This window comes from Mustelus asterias, chromosome 7 (genome assembly GCF_964213995.1).
Source record: "Mustelus asterias chromosome 7, sMusAst1.hap1.1, whole genome shotgun sequence".
NCBI classification, from domain to species: Eukaryota; Metazoa; Chordata; class Chondrichthyes; order Carcharhiniformes; family Triakidae; genus Mustelus; species Mustelus asterias.
In genome coordinates, this window is record NC_135807.1 from 84218483 (window position 1) to 84244732 (window position 26250).

At 40.9% G+C, this 26250-nt stretch overlaps 1 protein-coding gene across 2 annotated transcripts in view; it reads left to right on the forward strand.

The window, feature by feature from the left end:
• The first annotated feature begins 5737 nt into the window (after positions 1-5737).
• The window catches only part of zc2hc1a (zinc finger, C2HC-type containing 1A), an 87239-nt gene continuing 66726 nt past the window's right edge, over positions 5738-26250 (forward strand). For both annotated transcript variants that reach the window (XM_078216352.1, XM_078216353.1), the window contains exons 1-3: positions 5738-5792; positions 11301-11368; positions 16042-16158. In XM_078216352.1, coding sequence (XP_078072478.1) covers positions 5768-5792; positions 11301-11368; positions 16042-16158 — 210 coding nt within the window. In that variant the 5' untranslated portion in view covers positions 5738-5767. The remainder of the gene's footprint in view (positions 5793-11300; positions 11369-16041; positions 16159-26250) is intronic.

Below are 26250 nucleotides of genomic sequence, written 5' to 3' on the forward strand. Positions count from 1 at the left end.
GTGAGAACACCATCTACCAGGTACACGGTACATACTCTTGCAACTCGGACAACGTTGTCTACCTGATACGCTGCAGGAAAGGATGTCCCGAGGCATGGTACATTGGGGAAACCATGCAGACGCTACGACAACGGATGAATGAACACCGCTCGACAATCACCAGGCAAGACTGTTCTCTTCCTGTGGGGGAGCACTTCAGCAGTCTCGGGCATTCAGCCTTGGATCTTCAGGTAAGCGTTCTCCAAGGCGGCCTTCACGACACACGACAGCGCAGAGTCGCTGAGCAGAAACTGATAGCCAAGTTCCGCACACATGAGGACGGCCTAAACCGGGATGTTGGATTTATGTCACATTATCAGTAACCCCCACAGCTTTCCCCCTGATCTTGCAGAATCTTACTAGCTGTTCTGTCTGGAGACAATACATATCTCTTTAACCTGTGTTTAATGTTCCCTCCACCCACATTATCTGTACCTTTAAGACCTGGCTGGCTGTAGAGATTTGCATTTTAATTAGTATTCTGTAACTTGATTTCTGTGTCTCTGTGCACTGTTGGAGAACAGATTTTCACTCCATCTGACGAAGGGGCAGCGCTCCGAAAGCTTACGGTATTTGCTACCAAATAAACCTGTTGGACTTTAACCTGGTGTTGTGAGACTTCTTACTGTGCTTACCCCAGTCCAACGCCGGCATCTCCACATCATGGGTGAGTTGGGGCAGGGGAGGGAATCTCTCGTGGATTCTGGGGATGCCATGGCAGATGCTGTAAGTTGCTCCCAATTTTGCCACCCGCTGTAGCCAGTGAATTATTTGAGTGCCTTGATTTTCTCAGTTGCAGGTGCCGCTAATAGCTCCGACTCCGAAAGTCCCTCCGGCGACCATTGGGGTAAGTACATCCCTGTTAGGGGCTAATTAGAGACAAGTTAGTCACAGGTGTGGGGTGAAATAACATTTATTGTTACCAATAATAGTGCTTTCAAATTAATATAAAAACATGTGAACGTGAGACTTTAAAGTGCCGAAATATTGTATCCGCCTAGTGTTGCCCTTCACCTGTGTCAGCTTAGTGCCGTTACAACTTCTTAACCATACCTGGCCTACCACTACGTCTCGGTGTCTCCCCAGGATGCACTTCGGAGGTGGAGGTGGCCAGCTGCCTACCACGCCCTGTGGCCTGTGAAGCCCTTGGCTATCGTCCTCTGGAAGGCCTGGACCTTAAGGACCCTGGCTGGCTTCCAGGTGTCAGGGACGTATCCATGACACTCTCTTCATCCCACTACTCCTGAGATGCCCCGGTGTCAGGAAGGGGGGAGTCAGAAGGTGTAGCCACCGCCGCAGTCTCCTGGCTGGAAGACCCCGGCATGGGCTCAAACCTTTCCTCCTCCCACGGGGTTCCTGTGGGCCCCTGGGTCACTCCATGGGACGGCCGTGCTTCTGCAGTGAGCTGCGGAAGCTCTGGCATTACCTGGCCCTGCCAGTCCTGGAGGACCTCTTGCGTTCTTGCCATTGTGGTCAGGCCCTCTGAGTCGGGGGCCACCTTCAATGGCAGCAGCAAGTGCCCTTTGAGACTGGACCACGTTCTGCAGCCCATCAGCCCAGTCTCCCATCCATTGAGTCTGTCTACACTTCCTGCTGCCTCAGAAAAGCAATCTGCAAAATCAAGGACCCCACGCACCCAGACAAACTCTCTTCAACCTTATCGCATCAGGAAAAAGATACAAAAGTCTGAGGACACCTACCAACCGACTCAAGAACATCTTCTTCCCTGCTGCCATCAGACTTTTGAATGGACCTATGCTACAATCATACACCCTGGCTATGACTGTAACACTACATTCTGCACTCTCTCCTTTCCTTCTCTATGTACGGTATGCTTTTTCTGTATAGCGTGCAAGAAACAATACTTTCACTGTATACTAATACATATGACAATAATAAATCAAATTAAAGAAGGACTGCAGGGAGCAGTTGTTTCAAGCAGCATCAACCACTTGGTTTCAGAGTGTGGTGTATTTGACCATACGTTGCCTATTGGTTTACATGGATTGTGGACTTACTGTGAACATTAGAATAAAAGTTTGATTTTGTAACTTTTGTTAGCCTTACAAACCTGTTTATATCTGCAAAGATATTGTTGGGGTGAACAAGTAATGCATTACAGATCATCTTTTCTTGTTTAATAAATGTTTTATTCATTTGTTAAAAGTTCATCAGCTGAGTCCTCTGACTCTGTTCAGTAGCCACCTTCCTCGCATCTAAACAAAAATTAAAAGTTAAGATCTATCAAGCTGGGTTCTGACTTGTCCAGTTGTAACATCAGCTGGGATCATAACAGATGTGTGGGATATTGCAGACGGCAGCCTGCAATATCATACACAAGTCCACTGCCAACCCCTGTAATGAGCCAGACACTAGGAAATTCATTCTTCACCTGGTAGTAGGTGCCAATGGTTCCTTGCAGCCTGAGGTCCTCTTTCAGGAGGACGTACAGATCAGCCACCATTTGCATCGAGAGATAGAACTATTGATAGTATTGCTCCTCAGACATGTGAAGGAAGCTGTACCTTTGCCAGTACATGCATAGCACCTTCTTGTATGCTCTATTCCTCAATCTGTACCTCTGTATCCCTGTGTACCATGGGGCTAGCTTTTTTGTTGGGTCCGCTGTTCTTCCCCACTGTTGCAACTTACCCGAGTAGATAGCTCCGTGTCCAGAGACAGCCTCAATCACTATGATCTCAGCTGTCAAATTTTCTGTGCATCATAAGGTGGCCCAGAATGAACCCTGCTTAAAAGCCCACCTGTTTCAGTGCTCCTGATCAGAAAGCTCTGCTTACACTATGGGAAGTGAATGGAAATGAATGAGTTCCTCTTTGCTGATTCCTCCCTTTTACACAATGGTTTGAATGCCTGCCGTTTTAGTCAATGGCTTCTCATCCTGAAGCTACCTCATCTATTTGGACGAGATGCTGACACAACATGGGAGCCATGTGCCTTGGACAAAATTGAACATGTGACGAGCACCTCTCAATTGTCTGCTTATCACTCTAACTGGCTGTTCGCCATTTCTGAGTGGGTGACCCTCATCCTTGAGAAGTCTCCAGAAAAAATAGGTGGGGGCCACAACATGTTGACAATTGGCATGAAGACTCTTGTGTGAAGTTGCCATCATATCTGCCTCCCAGGGAGACCAACTCTTAAGAAATAAAGTAAGGTGCACTTTGATCACAGACTGAAGGAGGGGTGGGGTTTGCTGATGACCATGAGATCAGGGTGGTCTTGAAACCTAAGGCAGGGATTGGAGGGGGATGGTTAAAATCAATCAAAACTTACAGCTTATCTTGTGGAGTCACAATATTAGCAGATCTCTGCCTACTCACTGAATTGCAATCCCACTCAAACATATGCTGGAAACCCATGGATCTGTCTCCCAGAGGCTGTCCTAGAAATCAGAGCTGAATGAGGGACGACTGGCCACCTTACCACCTCAGGCTCTGAGATAAAATGTGCCCATTAATTCTTGTTTCTTTCTCCACAGATGCTGCCTGGCCTGTTGAGTATTTTCAGCATTTTCTGATCTATTCCTAATTTTTAAACTTGTGTTGTCTGATGTTTGAATCTTTCATCGTGAGTAATGGTTTCCTTTGAGCAATCTTGCAAATCCCTCCATAATCTTCTAAGAAATTAATGCCCCTACAGCTACTTTCCCTGGATTAATGCCTGGGGTGATGGGGTTGGGAGGAAGGGGGGTGGCAGAATGCCGTCAAATCTGACATCACAATCAGAGGGGCATGCTGACAGATCAAACTGCAGTTTTACTGTGAGAAAGACTGATTTGCAACAGGTTAAACCCAACAAATGTATAATAATTATATAATAAATATATTACATAATAAATGCATAGCATACAAAAAATGTGTTACAGATGTTATGCATTTATTATATATTTGTTTACATTATATAAATATATAAACATCTAACACATATAATAAATGTTATATAACACATAATAAATGTATAACACACATAAAATAATTGTAACAAATACATTATTCTATTTGTATATAATATTTATATATTGTCATGCATTTGTTACATGATATATGTTATACAATATATGTCATATATTCGTTATATGTTTCGACACCAGTCGTATAACTGGACAGGAAGGTCCCAGAATAGAACCCTGGCTCAAAAGATTTGTAGCTTTTACTTTGTTTCAGAAAACGTGAAGGAACGGGATTCACAGTATTGCTAATTAGTTTTTAACAACAAAAAGAAAATATTTATTAAACAGGAAAAGTTTGATTATAATACAATACTCTGTCTAACTCTCTCTGCCACCCGCTCTCTCCCCTGCCCCAGGGATTAATCCAGGGAAAGCTGCAGCAGGGTCTTTAATTTCTTAGATGATTATGGAAGTATTTGGCAAAATTTATCAAAGAAAATTATTAATCATGGTGCAGGATTCAAACATCAGGCAATGCAAGTTAAAATTAAGAAATAAGCACAGAAAATGCTCAAGATATTTGCCAGGCCAGGCAGCACATGTTTGGAAAGATACAAGAGTTAATCTAAGTTATTATATGTGCTATATTCATTGTATGTTTGTGGCATAATTATAATTATATCTTATTTATGATGTTACATTATTATATATTTAATTATATTAATTACAACACATATATAATAATTTTAACAAACACATTATAATATCTCATAATTTATTTGATATACAATAATCATAACACATAATTCATATTTATTATAAAATTATGAGATAATTATTATAATGTGCTTGTTATCATTACATATGTATATAATGAATATAACAGAATTATAATGCAAGTATATAAGATATATAAAATAATATGATCAATATAATAATTCATATATCTTGTATAAATTATATCATAATTCTTAGATATATGAATACAAGATCTAATAGAATAGTATTTATCATAATTATATATGAAACCTAAGATAAATATAACACAATTTGTATATCTTATAAGAATTGTGAAATAATTATTATTTATAAGGTATATGAATTGTGTTATATTTATCTTATGTATCGTATATGAAAAATACATTATTCTATTTATATATTGTATTCATACATAATGTTTGTCATATAACATACATAACAAATACATAACAGCATATTATATAAACACAATATATTTGCTATAATATTCTAATTTTATAACAAAAATATAATATAAATATTTACATACTATATGACATAATATATAATATAATTACAATTTTATAACAAATATAATCAATGTAATTATAATTATATATTTAATAAATTATAATTACAATCACATTATATATACTTGTATAACAAATATATAATAAATATAACACATATATAACAAACATAAATATAACACCAGGAATAATCCATGTTATATAATTTTTATAATTATAGTTATTGCATATTTGTTATATAATTATAAATGTCATGGAATTGTAATAAATTATTATAATTAAATATATAATTATATGTTATGCAATTATGAAAATAAACTATTAGAATTAAATAACAGACACATAAATATATAACAATTCTATAGCTTGTATAACAAGTATATAATAGGTGTATCTGTAAAAATCTATTGGAAACAGAATGATCTTTAACAGAAAGGCCCCTGTGTGAACACTGGCCTGAGGCGAGGACGGGGCGGGGTTGAGCTATCAGCCAATCAGACTGACTGATGTTTCTGTGTGCCGACCAGTTTGCGTTGCTAATGAGACGAAGATGGAGGCGGTGCCGGTGGTGGGAGGTGAGTGAATGAGCGAGCGGGGAGTTCCCCGTAAATCCCCCTTGTCCTGTGGCACCGGGGCCGGCAGCCTCTGGACTTCACCCGCCGCAATGACCCTGTAAAGGGCGAGTCCGCATCTCCCCAGCTGCAGGGGGATGCGAAGGCCGGCAGTCCAGGCTCATCATCTGTCTCTTTCATGTTTGACAATGATTCCCCTGTATGCCGAATGCTGCTGGAGTTTTATTCTTCTCCCATATGAAAACGTTAACGCGTTGAACATTAAAAACGATACAAGCGTGAATTCCATTTTTGAAATAATTGCTTGGAGTCAAGTCCTTAACTGCGGCGATGTCCTTCCTGCCTCTGTCTCCGCAACCGTTCTTCTCCGCCCTGCACCGATTCATTTAATGAGTCTTATATGGACCACTTGATTTGGTATTCGCTTTATAAAAACACTTTAAATGGTGCGAGCAGCTAAGTAAGGCTTAAACATATCCAATTCTATTATCGTCCAATTCCACTAAATAAGTTTAGTTAACTGAACTACTTTTGTTTTAAAAGCTTTCCTTCCCATTGGTTATTCCACCAATGATGAATGTAATGTGATAATTAATACTGTTACAGCGTTTGTTTGTGTGTATATTTATGCATATGTGTTGCTGTTTGTCCAAATTTGAGAAAATAAAAACATGGCACTTAATAATGAGCCTGTTTTTGTGATTGTCTGTGTGTTGGATTGGAAGCCTTTGTGATTAAAAAGGCAGGCAGTTGGCTGGTGGTTGCCCTGATGGCCACATTTGCACTGAATCATAGCTGGCAATGAAATGAAGAAGTACCTATACATGTTGTGGCTTTATTCACATCCTGGTCCCATTACATTCATTATATTGATGAGTCAGGACAAAGTCCTGCCAGGTTTTGTCAGTGTGTGTGTGAAACCTACATGCACTGATTAAAACTTGCATTATGCCCAAATTGCATCAGAACCCTGATTTACAAATATTAATGAGCCTTTCTCCTTTTGCAGCAAGAGACTTGTTAACCCCCTGATACTGTCATTAATATTGTGGCAGTTGGAAGGAGAATCACCATTTCCAATTAATTGTTTAATCCTTCACCTAACCTTTCCTACCAGATCAGTAGAAGGGGTTAAAATTTAGTTCATTGTGTCTGTATACATAAATCAACAAAATATTAGCCTTTAGCGCTATTTTTTTCTCTCCATCTCAGATGGGTTATTTTTAAGTAGTATACCTTTTGTTATTTATCTATAATTATCTGATAGTTAAACTGGCATTATAGCATACTGATTTATTTTTGGGTGATGTGAGTTAGCAATAAACTGCCATACTGCCTTCTCTGCACAGTTCTCAATTCAGGAAACCAATCTCCCCTCGCACACCTCACTACATGCGCATTGTCCTGCTTATTTTGTCTGAAAATTGGTGACACCTTAACGTTAAAAAAGGGCTGATTGTCTTGTTAGCTTTTAATTTTAAAATATCATTTAGCTGACTTTGTGGATGTTAAAATTTTGGATTTGTATTGGTTACTATTATGCTACTGTTGTATTACAGCTACTGAAGGTTAAATCCTAAACTTTACAAACATTGACTGGAAAAGCTATAGTTCGAGTACTTTAGAGGGTTCGGTTTTTGTCCAGTGTGCGCAGGAAGGCTTCCTGACGCAGTATGTAGATAGACCAACAAGAGACGAGGCCACATTGGATTTGGTACTGGGTAATGAACCAGGCCAGGTGTTAGATTTGGAGGTAGGTGAGCACTTTGGTGACAGTGACCACAATTCGATTACGTTTACTTTAGCGATGGAAAAGGATAGGTGTATAACAAAGGGCAAGAGTTATAGCTGGGGGAAAGGAAATTATGATGCGATTAGGCAAGATTTAGCTGGCATAGGTTGGGGAAGGAAACTACAGGGGATGGGCACAATTGTAATGTGGAACTTGTTCAAAGAACAGCAACTACGCGTCCTTGATAAATATGTACCTGTCAGGCAGGGAGGAAGCAGACGTGTGAGGGAGCCGTGGTTTACTAAGGAGGTTGAATCTCTTGTGAAGAGGAAGAAGGAGACTTATGTTAAGATGAGACGTGAAGGCTCAGTTAGGGCGCTTGAGAGTTACAAGTTAGCCAGGAAGGACCTAAAGAAAGAGTTAAGAAGAGCCAGGAGGGGACATGAGAAGTCTTTGACAGGTAGGATCAAGGAAAACCCTAAAGCTTTCTATAGGTATGTCAGGAGTAAAGGAATGACTAGGGTAAGACTAGGGTAAGATTAGGGCCTGTCAAGGACAGTAGTGGGAAGTTGTGCGTGGAGTCTGAAGAGATAGGAGAGGCACTAAATGAATATTTTTCATAGGTATTCACACTGGAGAGGGACAGTGTTGTTGAGGGGAGTACTGAGATTCAGGCTGTTGGACTGGATGGTATTGATGTTCATAAGGAGGAGGTGTTAGCAATTCTGGAAAGGGTAAAAATAGATAAGTCCCCTGGGCCGGATGGGATTTATCCTAGGATTCTCTGGGAGGCTAGAGAGCAGATTGCAGAGCCTTTGGCTTTGGTCTTTGTGTCGTCATTGTCTACAGGAACAGTGCCAGAAGACTGGAGGATAGCAAATGTTGTCCCCTTGTTCAAGAAGGAGAGTAGGAACAACCCTGGTAATTATAGACCGGTGAGCCTTACTTCTGTTGTGCGCAAAGCATTGGAAAGGATTATAAGAGATAGGATTTATAATCACCTAGAAAGGAATAATTTGATTCGGGATAGTCAGCACGGTTTTGTGAAGGGTAGGTCGTGCCTCACAAACCTTATTGAGTTCTTTGAGAAGGTGACCAAAGAGGTGGATGAGGGTAAAGCGGTTGATGTGGTGTATATGGATTTCAGCAAAGCGTTTGATAAGGTATCCCATGGTAAGCTTTTGCAGAAAATACGGACACATGGGATTGAGGGTGATTTAGTGGTTTGGATCAGGAATTGGCTAGCTGTAAGAAAACAAAGGGTGGTGGTTGATGGGAAATATTCATCCTGGAGTTCAGTTACTAGTGGTGTACCGCAAGGATCTGTTTTGGGGCCACTGCTGTTTGTCATTTTTATTAATGACTTGGATGAGGGCGTGGAAGGATGGATTAGTAAATTTGCGGATGACACAAGTCGGTGGAGTTGTAGACAGTGCGGAGGGAAGTGGCAGGTTACAGAGGGACATAGATAAGCTGCAGAGCTGGGCTGAGAGGTGGCAAATGGAGTTTAATGCGGAAAAGTGTGAGATGATTCACTTTGGAAGGAGTAACAGGAATACAGAGTACTGGGCTAATGGTAAGATACTTGGTAGTGTGGATGAACAGAGGGATCTGGGTGTCCATGTGCATAGATCCCTGAAAGTTGGCACCCAGTTTGATAGGGTTGTTAAGAAGGCGTACGGTGTGTTAGCTTTTATTGGTAGAGGGATTGAGTTTCGGAGCCAGGAGGTCATGCTGCAACTGTACAAAACTCTGGTGCGGCCGCATTTGGAGTATTGCGTACAGTTCTGGTCGCCGTATTATAGGAAAGATGTGGAAGTGTTGGAAAGGGTGCAGAGGAGATTTACCAGGATGTTGCCTGGTATGGTGGGAAGGTCTTGTGAGGAGAGGCTGAGGGGCTTGAGGTTGTTTTTGTTAGAGAGAAGAAGGTTAAGAGGTGACTTAATAGAAGCTTACAAGATGATCAGAGGATTAGAAAGGGTGGATAGTGAGAGCCTTTTTCCTCGGATGGTGTTGACTAGCACGAGGGGACATAGCTTTAAATTGAGGGGTGAGAGATATGGGACAGATGTTAGAGGTAGGTTCTTTACTCAGAGTAGTAAGGGTGTGGAATGCCCTACCTGCAGCAGTGGTGGACTCGTCAACGTTGAGAGCGTTCAAGTGGTTATTGGATAAACATATGGATGATATTGGAATAGTGTAGATTAGAGGGGCTTTAGATTGGTACCACTGGTCGACGCAGCATCGAGGGCTGAAGGGCCTGCACTGCGCTGTAATGTTCTATGTTCTAAACAGGTGGTGGCTTGCCAGTTGTCATAGGGCACATTTTGTTTTGCTCCACAACTAAACCCCATTTTAATGTCAAACGTGCAACACAACTGGCCTATTAGAGCCAACCTCCTTGATGGATCAACTAATTATATAATACTCAGCTACAGGAATTAAATTGAAGAAAAACAGATACCAACTATCATCAATGTACTTCAAAAATATTGGGGAAAACCATATGTTGGAAGATTAGAGTTAGTTTGAAGAGCTGTATTTTGTTTTAGTTACAGAGGAAGAGATTTTCTGGCTATTCAGTATTAATGGTGAGAAAACATCCCAAAATGAATATTTCTCAAAACTGCAATCTGGGAATACTTGTTTACAAAGTGTCTCACTTTGTCTCAAAATCAATGGTCTGAATTTAGCAGTCAGCCAAAAATCAGCAGCCTTTGCTGCTAAACTTTAAAAAAGCTGACAAAGACGTAAGTGGGCTTAGAACATCAATTTCCCATATTCAGACATGACCTTCAATCTAGTGCCATTTGTATATGTGGCATATAGCAACAGTGATGTTATCAAGCAGGTTGAGTAGCCACTCACACTGAAGAATTGCCCCAGATAGCAAACCATGAATCAAAATGCATGAATTACAATTTGCTTTTTTAATAACTTCACAGAAAGCAAAATAAACATTGGGACATACACAAGGGATTAAGATAAAAGTTGAAAAATGAACATGGAATTTCTATCATGCAATGGTGCTGGAAGTATCGCAAATCATTGCTTCAAGGATTCACTGGCAATTTTAAAATACCACATAAAGATTGCGAATTATGATAATTAAGTGCTCGTAAAACACGTAGGACTTTGTGCTGTTCTGTAGCAAGATGCATTAACATAAGTAAGCATGTATATATTGTGCTGGTAAAGAATTGGAAATTGCTTGTCCAGTTCAACATGAACTGCTTAGGAAATCCCACAAGCAGGTGGTCAAAATAATACTTCACAAATGTAAAGTAAAACACAATGGCTGGAATTTTCTGGCTGTTCTTGCCAGTGTTTCTGCTGGCCCTGCTAATGCTGAACTCTTGGCAGGGGTTCCCTAGCAGCAGGGAGTGCGTACAACGGGAAACATGCTACGGAGCTGCATGGAAAATCCGCCCAATGAAGGTGGATTGGATACCACATAATGGCACTGCCATTGACCACAAACAGATTTGTTGTTAAAGTACAGACAGCAATCTCTAGTTCCTTCATTATGTTCACTTTAATTGTAAATCTCTTGGTAAACAATGTTGCTTTATGATTCACCAGGCGTTCTACTTTAAATATAATTTCACAAATTTTTAAGCTGGTATTTGATATCTTGCAAATCACAGACATCCATGTTTATGTTTTTTGGAGGACAAGAGCTATCCAATATTTTGAGGGCTAATGGCTGAATCAATAGTGTAAGTCTGTAAATGAGTAGTCTTTATATGTATTTAGATGTTGGTATTCTGTTCATGAAGGTGTAGCAGCCGAAGGTAATCTTGCACCTTGCCGAATTTGTGGAAGAACGTTTTTGCCAGCAGTGCGGGTAAGTGAATGGTATCAAATGAATTTTCTCTCCTTTCCATACCACAACCATTGTTATATTGCCTAGAAATGATCGAGTTGTATTGTTTTATTCAGGACTAAGAAATGGATGTCACCATTAATAGAAGGGACATTCAACAACAACTTATTTTTAGTGCCTTTAACGTTAATGAAACATCCCAAGGTGCCTCACAGCAGCACTATAAAACAAATCTTGAACTGGAGCAGAACCACATGATGCACAATTTAAAGCTATTCTGGGGAAAATATTTTCAACAGGTTGAAGTTTTATATTTAAATAAAACTTGAAATTGCTCGATTAGAAAACAATTGAGTATAAAAATTCATGCAATCAAATTATGTTCAATTATATAACTGCATTATCCTTCAATATTGAAAGAATCTTCCAATAGGAAATGCCTCTAATACCAAAATCTTCTGTTTTTGGGGGGAATTAAATGAAAGAAAAAAGTACTGAGATAATCTGTAATATGCTGACATAAATTGCAATGATCTGCTTCAAATTCAACTTTGGCAGCACTTCCCTGGTCCTGGCTTCAGACAAGCTCGCAGTTTGAATTAGTATCATGCTGAAATAATTTTGGAGGCTGTGACAACTAAATAATACTACATGTACTGCATGTTCTGCATGTCCCTCATTTAGCTATTTCAGCCACTGTCTATCCTGATGTGTGTGTATATATTGTTGAGCTCTTTTTTTTCTCTCTCAGCCTAATTTAGGATACAAATTTGAATTAGTATTTTTTTTGAATACCAAGCCAAGAATGCAATGTGGGAGCAACTGCATTATTATGGGTGAGACCGTAGTGGGTCGGATCTCAAACAATGACGAGAAAGAGTACAGGAATGAGATAGAGAATCTGGTGAATTGATGCGGGAACAATAATCTCTCCCTCAATGTCAGCAAAACAAAGGAGATTGTCATCGACTTCAGGAAGCGTAAAGGAGAACATGCCCCTGTCTACATCAATGGGGACGAAGTGGAAAGGGTTGAGAGCTTCAGGTTTTTAGGTGTCCAGATCACCAACAACCTGTCCTGGTCCCCCGTGCCGACACTATAGTTAAGAAAGCACACCAATGCCTCTACTTTCTCAGAAGACTAAGGAAATTTGGCATGTCCACTACGACTCTCTCTAACTTTTACAGATGCACCATAGAAAGCATTCTTTCTGGTTGTATCACAGCTTGGTATGGCTCCTGCTCTGCCCAAGACTGCAAGGAACTACAAAAGGTTGTAAATGTAGCCCAATCCATCACGCAAACCAGCCTCCCATCCATTGACTCTGTATACATTTCCCGCTGCCTCAGCAAAGCAGCCAGCATAATTAAGGACCCCACGCACCCCGGACATTCTCTCTTCCACCTTCTTCCGTCGGGAAAAAGATACAGAAGTCTGAGGTCACGTACCAACCGACTCAAGAACAGCTTCTTCCCTGCTGCTGTCAGATTTTTGAATGGACCTACCTTGCATTAAGTTGATCTTTCTCTACACCCTAGCTATGACTATAACACTACATTCTGCATTCTCTCGTTTCCTTCTCTATGAACGGTATGCTTTGTCTGTATAGTGCACAAGAAACAATACTTTTCACTGTATGCTAATACATGTGACAATAAATTAAATCAAAACTGTAGCTAACAGTGGTTAGCACTGCTGCCCCACAGCGCTAAGGACCCGGGTTCAATTCCTGGTTTGGGTCACTGTCTGTGTGGAGTTTGCACATTCTCTCCATGTCTGCATAGGTTTCCTCTGGGTGCTCCAGTTTCCTCCCATATTCTGTAAGACGTGTTAGTTAGGTGCATTGACCCAAACAGGTACCAGACCGGAGCAACTAGGGGAATTTCACAGTAACTTCATCATAGAATCATAGAAACCCTACAGTGCAGAAGGAGGCCATTCGGCCCATCGAGTCTGCACCGACCACAATCCCACCCAGGCCTTCCCCCCACATATTTACCCGCTAAGCCCTGTAACCTACGTATCTCAGGATTCTATGGGGCAATTGTTTTTTTTAACCTGGCCAATCAACCTAACTCGCATATCTTTGGACTGTGGGAGGAAACCGGAGCACCCGGAGGAAACCCACGCAGACACGAGGAGAATGTGCAAACTCCACACAGACAGTGACCCGAGCCGGGAATCGAACCTGGGACCCTGGAGCTGTGAAGCAGCAATGCTAACCACTGTGCTACCGTGCCGCCCTTCTTCATTGCAGTGTCAATGTGAGCCTTACATGTGACTAATAAATAATAAATATTCAGCTATAAAATGTTGTCAGTATAGTAACAATGAACCTGAAAATAAAATGTCTAGCATTTTTTAAACATTTGGATCTCTAAAGGTTTTACTCTCCAAAGCCCCATATTAATCAGAGACAGCAGTTTTGCAGCTGTCGACTACTTGGACAGTCTGATCTGAGAAAGTGCCCACCCATCACCTCTAGCAACTTGGATTGACTTCAGCCCAGGCTACTGGGCTGGATTCTGTAGGCTGTCCTGCAGAAATGCATTTGGGCAGAAACAATCCAACCCAAGTGCAGATGGATCCATATCTCAAACCTATCCTTTGTTCAGTTCAGTTTAATGCTGAATTACTATTTTCATTGAGAAGGCATAAGAATGTTTGATGTAAATATCTGGAAAAATTCACACTGCATCTTCCGAGGTTACGCATGTTACTGAATAAAACTTTTGTTCTATTTTTGTCCATGCTTGATGCTCAGTCTGAAATAAAAATAAGAAATCAGCTCCATTATTAACACCACCGTTCTTCATCATCAATACTCAAACCCAGCAAAAATAAATCTGATGATTTAGAGATTCCTGCCAGTGAACTTAACAAGTGCTATATTCTGATCAGTCAACATGTATTTAATGTATCCAGAAACTAAAATAAAAACAAATTGCTCAAAATATGAAGATATCTGTCAAACGAAAAGTTGTATATCTTAACACTTAGGTGATTACCTCTTATTAGTCTTGTTTGTTCAGAGATACTGACTGGTTTGTTGTGCATTTCCACCATTTTCTGTTATTTGGATTTCCAGAATTTGTAGTTTTGTTCCTTTCTCTCTACCTAGAAATTGAATTATTTTAGAGTAGTTTTGTTTCCAGTCACTTAGTACAGAACTTGAGTATTGCTGAAAAAAAAGATGCATCTTTCATCAGGATAAAGATGGCAAACTGCAAAGAAAACTACAAATTATCCTGCTTGAGTAAAAAATGCTGATTGGTTGGCATATTGGCCCTGATTGGTCGAGGTGTTTTCATGGAGAAAACAGGGAGCTATTGCTCCCCCTGCTTTTGTTTAATTTTAAAAAGATTGTGCTGCTTTTGAATTGAGCAAAAGCATAGGTAACAGTAGTTCCCCGGTATTCTTTTCATGGCAACGCCTCAACCAATCTGCCAACCAATCCGCAATCTTTTTTCATGTTGTATGAATGTTGCTCCCTTTGAAATTTGGCATTCTTGTGTCTGTCCTGATGCGTATAAGATGAAAAGCTTCAACAGTATGTCTCTCTTTTTTCAGCAGTACTCGAAGTTTGGTTCATCATTTGATTTGATTTGATTTTATTTGATTTATTATCGTCACATGTATTGGTATACAGTGAAAAGTATTATTTCTTGCACGCTATACAGACAAAGCATTCCATTCATAGAGTGCATAGAGGAGAAGGGAAGAAGAGGGTGCAGAATTAAGTGTTACAATCATAGCTAGGGTGTCGAGAAAGATCAACTTAATATAAGGTATGTCCATTCAAAAGCCTGATGGCAGCAGGGAAGAAACTGTTCTTGAATTGGTTGGTACCTGATCTCAGAAGGTGAAAGAAAGTATGCCCGGGGTGCGTGGGGTCCTTGATTGTGCTGGCTGCTTTCCCAAGGCAGCGGGAAGTGTAGACTGAGTCAGTGGATGGGAGGCTGGTTTGCATGATGGACTGGGTGCATTCACATCCCTTTGTAGTTTTGTGCGGTCTTGGACAGAGCAGAAGCCATACCAAGTTGTGATGCTTTCTGTAGTGCATCTCTGGTGAAACTCGTAGTGGACATGCCAAATTTCCTTACCTTCCTAAGAAAGTAAAGGCATTAGTGAGCTTTCTTAACAAAAGCATCGGCTTGGAGGGACCAGACCAAGTTGTTGGTGATCCAGACACCTAGAAACTTGAAGTTCTCGATCATTTCCACTTCATCCCTATTGATGTAGACGGGCATGTCCTCCACTATGCATCCTGAAGTCGATGACTATCTCCTTCATTTTGCTGACATTGAGCAAGAGATTATTATTATCGCACTATTTCACCAGATTTTCTATCTCTTTTCTGTACTCTGTCTCATCATTGTTTGGGATCCAACAAAAATTTAACATCATAGACAATCGAAAGATAACTGCTATTGATGAGATTTTATGCATGAATGCAATAATGGGAGTAAGTCAGCAAATGCAGAAATCTGATGATGGAAACTACTGGGATTTTCTGTATTCCATGGGTGAGTGACACTCCCCATCAGATTTTCCAACAGTAAAGAATTTCCGAACCTGAATTGTTTGCATCAATGAAATGTAATTTTTTTTTTGTAATTGAATTGTAATTTCAAAGCAGATACTGCTCTGCATTCCAACACAACTTTGAGATTGTATTTTATATATTTTTGCAGTTAAAGCATGAGCCCATCTGCCACAAAAGTGTTAGCAAGAAAAGAAAAACCTTTGACTCCAGTAGACAGAGAGCTGAAGGAACTGATATTCCCATCATAAAACCTCTGAAGCCCAAGGTAGGTAAATAAAATTTTAGCTATTTTTGGTGGCTTTATTTTCAAACCGGTCAGTGGACAGTAAACTGAATAAGTCAAATATCCCAACCTTGGTTGTACCTTTGGCAGTGATCCTTTTTTTGAAATTTGCCCTCACTTGGGAATCTCCCTGTTTTCAATGTTTATTTGTACAGATTTCACTGTATTTTTAATAATTGCAAGAATAAGGTTCTGTATATACTGTGTGGAGCTAGAACTGAGTTACCTTGGGGTTGAAATTTGAGATTTTGTATAGATCTTTGATTGGGATGATTCTGTAGCTTAATTTAGGAAGTACACCCATCTGCCCCAGTTCAATCCTCACTCCTTCTACCCAGAGCTTCCAACATGTCGCTCATAATTCCCAACTACGTATTGTGAGGCAGCATTTGGAATGGGTGGCATATACTTTAGCTTTCACCTATATGGAATAGTAGCGATTAGATTTTTAATGGTTGTCATAGATTTGTTTGCAAGTCTTGAACCTAGTAAATAGGATTTGTGAATTTCCTTGTGCATGAGGTATATTTAAAACATATCTTTCTTTATGGTGAATGCCGTGAACAACCTCCGTTTTTACTCTTTCTTGACTTTTGTTTTTTTTTAACAGTCAGGCTTGAATTACGTATAATTATGTTTGTTTGCCTACATAACAATGTCTGCATTTTAAAAGACTAATTTGTTCTATGAAGCAGTTTGAACCACTCATGAAAGGGGCACCAGAGCAAATGTTATGCCTTTTGGTGGAATTTCTCTTATCGATTAAGCAATACTTCCCTTTGAAACATTTTCTAACCTCCCTTCTCTGCAGTTCTTTACTTCGCGTGTACATAATCTTCGGATATTGAAACTGTTGTGTCCATATGCAACAAGACCAGGAGAACCAGGCTTGGGCTAAGTGGCAAGTAACATTTATGCTACCAAATTGCCAGCCAGTGACCATTTCGAACAAGGGAGAATCTAACTACCTTCCCTTGATGTGCAATGGCATTACCATCAGTGAATCCCCTACTATTAGCATCCTGTGAGTTACCATTGACCAGAAACCCAACTGGACAAGCCATATAAAGACTGGCTATAAGAGCAGGTCAGAGGCTGGATGTTCTGTGGCGAGGAATTCAGTTCCTGACTCTTTTAAGCCTGTCCACCATCTGTGAGGTATAAGTCAGGAGTGTGGTGGAATCCTCTCCACTCTCCTGGATGAGTGTGGCCCCAGCAACATTCGAGAAGCTTGACACTATTGAGAATAAAACTGCTCATTCGCCATCTTAAACATTCACTCCTTCCACCACTGACACATAATGGCAGCAGTGTATACCGTATATAAGGTGTACTGCAGCATTCATCAAAGTTCCTTCGACTGCACCTTTCAAACCTTACATTGGTCCACAATCGTGACAGTAATGGAAGTTGAGCAAAGGTCTCTACCTCTTTCATCTAAAAGGACAAGGGTAGCAGATACATGGAGACACCATCACCTTCAAGCTTCTCTACAAGCCACATAACATCCTGAATTGAAACTATATTGCCATTCCTCCATTGTTGCTGGGTCAAAATCCTAGAACTTCTTTCCTAACAGCAGCAAAGGTGTACTTACACCACATGGACTGCAGCGGTCCAAGAAGGCGGCTCACAGCTGCCACCGCCTTAATGGCAATTAATGATGGCCAATAAATGTTGGCCGAGACACCAACGCCCACATTCCATGAAGGAATTAGTAAAAACAAAATCCATTAAGGTCACGTTCTGCTTGGTAGTACAGAACTTCAATTTTGCTGAAAAGAGGGAGAGGCTGCCAAAGCTTTTTGTCTTGCACTCATCATGACAACTGCAAGAATGCCAAGTTCAAACAATCTCAGTGATCAGTTGACAAGGTAACTCTGGATGAAGCGTTATCCAGAAGAAATCAGCAAGGAACTCTAGATTCCCTAAGCTCAATTCAAAAAAGGCACAAGGCTTAAACATTTTCCTTTTGTTTGCCCAAAACAAAATGTCTGCTATTGCATGTGATTCCACAATTGGGCAGCATTTGCTGAGCAGCTCTGAGAGCGTTAATAATTTATGATCAGTTGAATTTGTAACAAGGCTCATTGTTGCAGCATTCGCATACGCAGAGACCTGGATTCTGCAAATAAAAGGAATATGTTCAAGCCTTTCCCCTTTTTTCAATTACCCAGGAGCATAGGGGATATAGTTTTCTGTTGCTATTTCCATGACACTGCTTTGGCCAATCAGAGCTGATTTGCCAACCAAGTATAACCCCTTTTTCCTGTTGATAAAATTATTGTGATTGTTTGAAATTTAGCATTCTTGTGTTTGTCTGCAAGATGAAAAGCTTCAGCGACATGCCTCTCTTTTCAAGAATATTCATGTTCTGCTGTTAATATGGACTTTATCCTGTATTATAAGCACTAACTACATTGAATGTTGAAATATTGAAATGCTGAGGTCACTGTAGTGATTTTCTACGAATGCTTTGGTCCACAATCTTGACAGTAATGAAAGTTAAGCAAAGGGAAATTGTTTCTACCCCACTTAAAGTGTAATAATTGCACTCATTTGAAGTGGTCTAGAAATATTAGCATTTCCAGGTCAGAAGTATTGTGTATGTGATATTTTTCGTGTTTCAATTTTCTAATATTTTTATCTTCAACTCTCATCCTTGGTACTATATCAGTGTAATTAGATTGAATTGCACACCTTCTAGAATAGCAAAATAGCACTTGAAATTTGTAGAATGTAAAATTAGTCAATTCTTTTTCAAATTATTTTAGTTTTACATATTTTGTAATATTTTGGGATATGGGCAATGCAGGTTAGGGCAGCATTTATTGTCCATCTCTATTGTCCTTGAGAAGGTGGTGGTATACTTCTTTATTGAACTGCTGTAGTCCATGTGTTTTAGGAACACCCACAGTGCTGCTAGGAAGGGAGTTCCAGGATTTTGACCCAGCAACTGAAGGAACGGCCGCAGTATAGTTCCAAGTCAGAGTGGTGGATGACTTGGAGAGGAACTTGGGGTTCCTATGCACCTGCTGCCCTTGGCCTGCTAGGTGGAAGACGTTGTCGAAGGAGCTTTGGGGAGTTGCTGCAGTGCAGTTTATAAATGGTACACATTGCTGCCATACTGTGCTGGTGATGGAGGAAGTGAGTATTGATGAGTATTTGGAGAAAGTGGTGGCTGGCTTACCAGTCAAGTGGGCAGCTTTGTTTTGAATGGTCTTCAGCTGCTTGAGTGCTGTTGGAACTGCATTCATCCAACTAAGTGCAGAGTATTCCATCACACACCTGGCTTGAGCCTTGTAAATGGTGGTCAGGCATTGTGGAGTCAGGAGGTGAGTTACTACCACAGAATTCTCAACCTCTGACCTGTTCTTGTACCTGCAGTATTTGTATGGCTGGTTAATTCAGCTTCTGGTCAGTGGTAGCCATCAGGATGTTGATAGTGGGCGATTCAACAGTGGTAATGCCATTGAAAGCCCAGGGGTGCTGGTTGGATTCTCTTTTGTTGGAGATGGTCCTTGTCTGGTGCAAATGTTACTTGCCACGGCCAAGCCTGAATATTGTCCACGTCTTGCTCCCAGTGGATGTGGACTCTTCAGTAACTGAGGAGTCGCAAATGCTGCCATACGTTGTATAATCATCTGCAAACATCCCCATTTTTGACCTTATGTTGCAAGGAGGATCACTGATGAAACAGCTGAAGATGGTTGGGCCTGGGACACTACCCCCAAAGAACTGAACTGGAACTGAGATGATTGACCACCAACAAAAACAATCATCTTCCTTTGTGCTAGGTATGACTCCAACCAGCAGAGAGTTTTCCCCCTCATTACCATTGACTTCAGTTTTGCTGGGGATCCTTGATGTTGCATTCGATTAAATGCTGCCTTGATGTCAAGGGCAGTCATTCTTGCCTCACCTCCACAATTTAGCTCTTTTGTCCACATTTAGACCAAGGCTCTCATGAAGTCAGGAGCTGACTGGCCTTGGCAAGACCCAAACTAAGCATGTTATTGCTGAGTAAGTGCTGCCTGATGGCACCATTGTCAAAACTTTCCATGAGTTGGCTGATGATCAAGAGTGGACTGATGGAGTTATGATTCGCCAGGTTGAATTTGTCCTGCTTTTTGTAGACAGGGCATACCTGGGCTTTTTTTAAAGTATTGCCGGGTAGATGCTAGTACAGTATTGTAGCTGTACTGAAACAGCTTGGCTAGGAGCGTGGCTAGTTCTGGAGCACAGGCCTTCAGTACTATTGCTGGAATGTTGTCAGGGTCCATGACCTTTGCAGTATCCAGGGCTTTGTTTGTTGATATCATGTGGAGTGAATTGAATTGGCTGAAGACGGGCTTCTATGATGCCAGGGACCTCAGGAGGAGGCCAAAATGGATCCTCCACTCGGCATTTCCAGCTAAAGATGGCTACAAGTACTTCAGCGTTGCCTTTTGCATTGATTGTTGGACTCTTTCGTCATTGATGGTGAACAAAAGCGGAAAATGCTGAAAAAGCTCAGTGGGTTTGGCAGATCTGTGGAGAGAGGAATAGAAATCATAGAAAGCATAAAAACCCTACAGTACAGAAAGAGGCCATTCGGCCCATCGAGTCTGCACCGACCACAATCCCACCCAGGCCCTACCCCCATATCCCTACATATTTTACCCGCTAATCCCTCTAATCTACGCATCCCAGGACCCTAAGGGGCAATTTTAGCATGGCCAATCAACCTAACCCGCACATCTTTGGACCGTGGGAGGAAACCGGAGCACCCGGAGGAAACCCACGCAGACACGAGGAGAATGTGCAAACTCCACACAGACAGTGACCCAAGCCGGGAATCGAACCCAGGTCCCTGGAGCTGTGGAGCAGCAGTGCTAACATTTTGTGTCCAAATGACGACTTTAAAGCTTCAGCTTGAAATGTTAACTCTGTTTCTGTTTCCATAGATACTGCCAGACCTGCTGAGTCTTTCCAGCGTTTTCTGTTTTCAGATTTCCATAATTCATAGTATTTTGCTTTTTATATTAAGGATGGGAATATTTGTAACCTCCTTCTCCAGTTTAATTTTCAACCATCATTCACGGCTGGACTTAGCACAACTGCAGAGTTTGGAACTGATCCTTTGATTGTGGGATTGTTTTGCTCTGTCTTTTGCATGCTCCTTCCACTGTACAGTGTGCAAATAGTCCTGTGTTGTAGCTTCACCAGGTTGACACTTTTTTAAAAAAAGTCATTTTTGGGACATGGGCATCGCTGGCTGGCCAGCATTTATTGCCCATCCCTAGTTGCCCAAGGACAGTTGAGAGTCAACCACATTGCTGTGTTATGGAGTCACATGTAGGCCAGACCAGGTAAGGATGGCAGATTTCCTCCCCTTAAGGAAATTAGTGGATCAGATGGGTTTTTCCACCAATTGACAATGGTTTCATGGTCATCAGTAGATTAATTCCAGATTTTTTTTTTATTGAACTCAAATTCTACCATCCTGCCGTGGCAGGATTTGAACCTAGTTTGTACCCAGAACATGAGCTGAGTTTCTGGATTAATGGTCCAGTGTTAATACACTAGGCCATCACCACCCCTCCTCTTTTTTAGGTATGTCTCGTGCCACTCGTGAAATGTCCTGCTGAACGCTTCATTGAACCAGTTTGATCCTCCAGCTTGCTCATAGAGTGGGGATATGTTAGCCCATGTGGTTGCAGATTGTGGTTGTACACAATTAAGCTGATGGCACACAGCATCTCGTGGTTGGCCAGCCGTGAGTTCTTGATCTGTTTGAAATCTATTCCTTTGAGCCCTGTAGTAGTGCCATATAACACGATGAAGGGTATCCTTAATATGAAGATGGGACTTCCTCTCCACAATGACTGTGTTGTGGTCATTCCTACCAATACTGTGATTGACAGATGCATCTATGATCCCTCCCCTGAGTGGCTACCGAGCCATTCAGTGGCATGGGCACTGAGTGGCTTGATAGCAACATGACTGACCAAGCTAACCAAGTCTTAAAGAGCATAACTGCTAGACTGTCTTCAGCAGGTGGTAAGAGAACTGACGAGGGAAAAGTCTACATTACCTCATCCTGACCAATTCATTTTTTGCACAAGCATTTGCCTGGGCCTCTGGATTACTAGTCCAGTGACATTACCACTATGCCACCACCCCCAGTCAATGTCACTATAAGTATTCTGATGAAAAGTTTTGTTTGAATAAGTTAGTGGCGGGAGGACGCAGGTTTAACTTACAAGAGGAGAGAGGAGGGAAAAAACATTCCCTGGTGAGTTTTTATGATTTGGGGTGCACTGTCTGGGTGATGGAAGCAGATTTACTTACAATTTTCAGCCATAAAAAGAAATGGATAAATATTTGATGCGGTGGAGAAGGGAATAGTGATGGTTTGCAGGGCTGTGAGGAAAGAACAGGGAAATAGGACTAATTGGATGACTTATCAAGGAGGCAGAACAAACATGGATGGCCAAGTAGCAGCCTCCTGTGCTACGTAATTGTTTTTTGGTCTCTGGAATCAAGGGACATGGCTAGCAGACGGGAAAGTGTAGTTGAAGCCTACGATCAACTGTGATGATATTGTGTGGCAGAATAGGTTTGGCGAGCCATATGGTTTACTCTATTTCTTATCTTCATTTAGTCTTGTAAGAACACAAGAATTTCGAGCAGAGGTAGGTCACTTGGCCCCTCGAGCCTACTCCACCATTCAATGAGATGATGGTTGATCTGATTGTGGCCGCGACTCTACTTTTCTGTCTGGCCTCCATAGCTCGACTCTCTTTTTGATCAAAAATCTATCCAGCTCAGTCTTGAATGTGTTCAATGACCGAGACTCCACTGTCCTCTGGGAAAGAGAATTCCACAGACTTATCTGCGAAAGATAAAACTCTCCTCTTCGTCTTGGATGAGAGACCCCTAATGTTTAAACTTTGTCCCCTAGTTCTAGACTCTCCACAAGAGGAGACATCTCGGCATCCATCCTGTCAAGTTCTCTCCTAATAAGATGCTCTTTCATTCTTCTAAACCTCAACCTGCTCAATATTTTCTCATGCGCTAACCCCTTCATTCCAGGAATCAGCTATGTAAACCTTCTCTGAGCGGATCTGCACACAGTACTCGCGATGCAGTCTCACTAAGGCATTGTACAGATGTAGCAACATTTCCCTTATTTTATACTTGATACCCCTTGCAATAAATACCAACATTCCATTTGCCTTCCATATTGTACTTGCGTACTAGCATCTTGTGATTCATGTACCAATACACCCCAATTCTTCTATACTGTTAAGTTCTGTTGTGTCTCTCTGTTTAAATAATGTACAGCTTTTCTATTCTTCCTGCCAAGCGGACAAGTTTATACTTTCCCACATTATGCTTCATCTGCAGATTTTTTGTCCATTAACTTAATCTATCTCTATCCCTTATAGAATATGTCCTCTTGGCAACTTATTTTCCTATCTATCCCTGTACCATCAGCAAATTTAGCTATCATACATTTGGTCCCTTCATCCAATTCATTGATTGTAAATAATTGAGGCCCCACCACTGATCTCTGTGGTACTCCATTAGTTATAGCTTGCCAACCTGAAAATGATTCATTTATTGCTACTCTTGTGTCATGTTAGCTAACCAATCCTCTATCCATGCCAATATGTTACCTCTTACACCATCAGCTCTTACTTACGAAGTAATCTTTGTGGCACCTTATGACTAATGCAAGTTGCCTTTTCATAACTAGTTTTCAGAATGTGTTTGTTTAGTTGTGGTTCTGAGGTCTATGCTGGGACTGTCTTTAATGTAGGACAAAATGAAAGGGACATGTGACCTGTTCTAAAATCTGCCCAATAGCAGGCCTGGATGGTTTAGTGGTTGAATATTAAATGGGGCCAGATGTTTTCCTGGGAAAAAGGTGATAAATGTTTAAGCTTGGAGACATTGGGGGCGATTCTCCCAAAAAATTCTAAGTGCTGAATTTGCGGGAAAACTGGTGTAAATCACGATTGTTTTTTTAAATGGGAGTTCAGACTTTAATCTCCCATACTCTGTGCAATGCAGAGGTCACAATCATGAATATCATTAAAAGCTCGGGGGGTGTGGGCCTATTCACGTCATAGTCTGGCAGTTCCAGAACTCTGTGCATGCGCAATGGCCCTGAACTGTCAGCCTCACATTTGCTGGTCAGCTCAATTACTTGCTAGCATGTACAAGTATTGCTGGGAATTCTATTTTAATAGTAGTATTCTGCTCTTTCAGCTTCAGATCTGAAAAATGTGAGCAATCTAATAATTTCAATCTTTCGGGCGGCATGGTAGCACAGTGGTTAGAACTGCTGCCTCACAGCTCCAGGGACCTGGGTTCGATTCCCGACTTGGGTCACTGTCTGTGTGGAGTTTGCACATTCTCCTCGTGTCTGCGTGGGTTTTCTCTGGGTGCTCCAGTTTCCTCCCACAGTCCAAAGATGTGCGGGTTAGGTCGATTGGCCATGCTACAAAATTGCCCCTTAGTGTCCTGAGATGCATAGGTTAGAGGGACTAGTGGGTAAAATATGTAGGGATATGGGGGTAGGGCCTGGGTGGGATTGTGGTCGGTGCAGACTCGATGGGCCGAATGGCTTCTTTCTGTACTGTAGGGTTCCTATGATGATTCTATGATTTTTGGCTGAGAGGTTTCAATGAAATGCTTAGATAAGACGAAGCCTAAAGTACGACTGCCTAAATGTTTGATATATGCATGAGCAAGTTTACTGAAGAGTTTGCGTTTCATATTGTGTGTGCAGTATTTTCTTTGAATAGTAAATCTTCAGGTTCTTGGACCTTGTAGCAGATTGATAGGAACTTGTTAATATTGAAGAAGACGGGGAAAAAATCTTTCTAATTTGATAAGTTATTTAATAAATGGAGTTTAAAACAAAAGTGAAAGAATATCGTTGATAAGCATTGGCGGGAAATACAAAATGTTCAGTAAAGAGAAGCAACCTTAAGTGAAATTTGAAACAAAAGTGAAAGACTATCATCAATAAACATTGACAGAAAATACTAAGGATGACCAGAAGAAGAGAAATTAATATAGTGACTTTCGGTCGGGTTGGGATGGAATGGCATGCAAATGGTGTATATTCAAATAAGCAGGAGATAAATATCCATTGGTGATGGAGAATATAATTTGAATTAAATATTCATGCAATTTACAAGAACAAAGTACAAGATGCCTAACAATAGAAGTAGGTTTAACGGTCGCCTTTTCTAGATTACTGCAGAAACTATATGACACACAACCTTTGAAGGCAGTTTCTGGCATCCAATCCAGAATGATTGTACTGCTGTTATATCAATGACATTTGCCTCACTTTCCTAACAGTAAGAAATTGCACGACAGAAAATCTAAACAAAAGGAGATTTTTGGTCGATATAATAAGGCAAAGAAATGAATATATTTAATAATATAAATGTCATACTCCTTTGATCACATGCATCAAAAATATGATAAATGCACTCTGTTCTTGAAAATTGCATAAAACTTTAATTCAAATTATATTCTCCATCACCAATGGATATTTATCTACTGCCTATTTGAATATACATTTGCATGCCACTCCATCCCATCCCAACCAAAAGTCATTATAATAATTTCTCCTCTTCTGATCATCCTTAGTATTTTCTGCCAATGCTTATCAATGACATTCTTTCACTTTTGTTTCATATTCCACTCAATAAATAAACACAGTCTGAGAATGAGACCTGGGATTGATAGCTGGACTTAACAGTTTAAATGCGCGAATGATCTGATGGATCAGTGAGGAAGCAAGTGCAATGCTGAAGTTAAAAAGCCAGAGCAATTATGTATGCTTTTCCAGAGTCTCCTATAATGCAATGACCAAATTAGACTCGAATGGCAGGTTGGTTAAGAAGGTTAAGGCTCATGGGATACAAGGAGAAGTGGCTCGATGGGTGGAGAACTGGCTTGGCCATAGGAGACAGAGGGTAGTGGTCGAAGGGTCTTTTTCCGGCTGGAGGTCTGTGACCAGTGGTGTTCCGCAGGGCTCTGTACTGGGACCTCTGCTATTTGTGA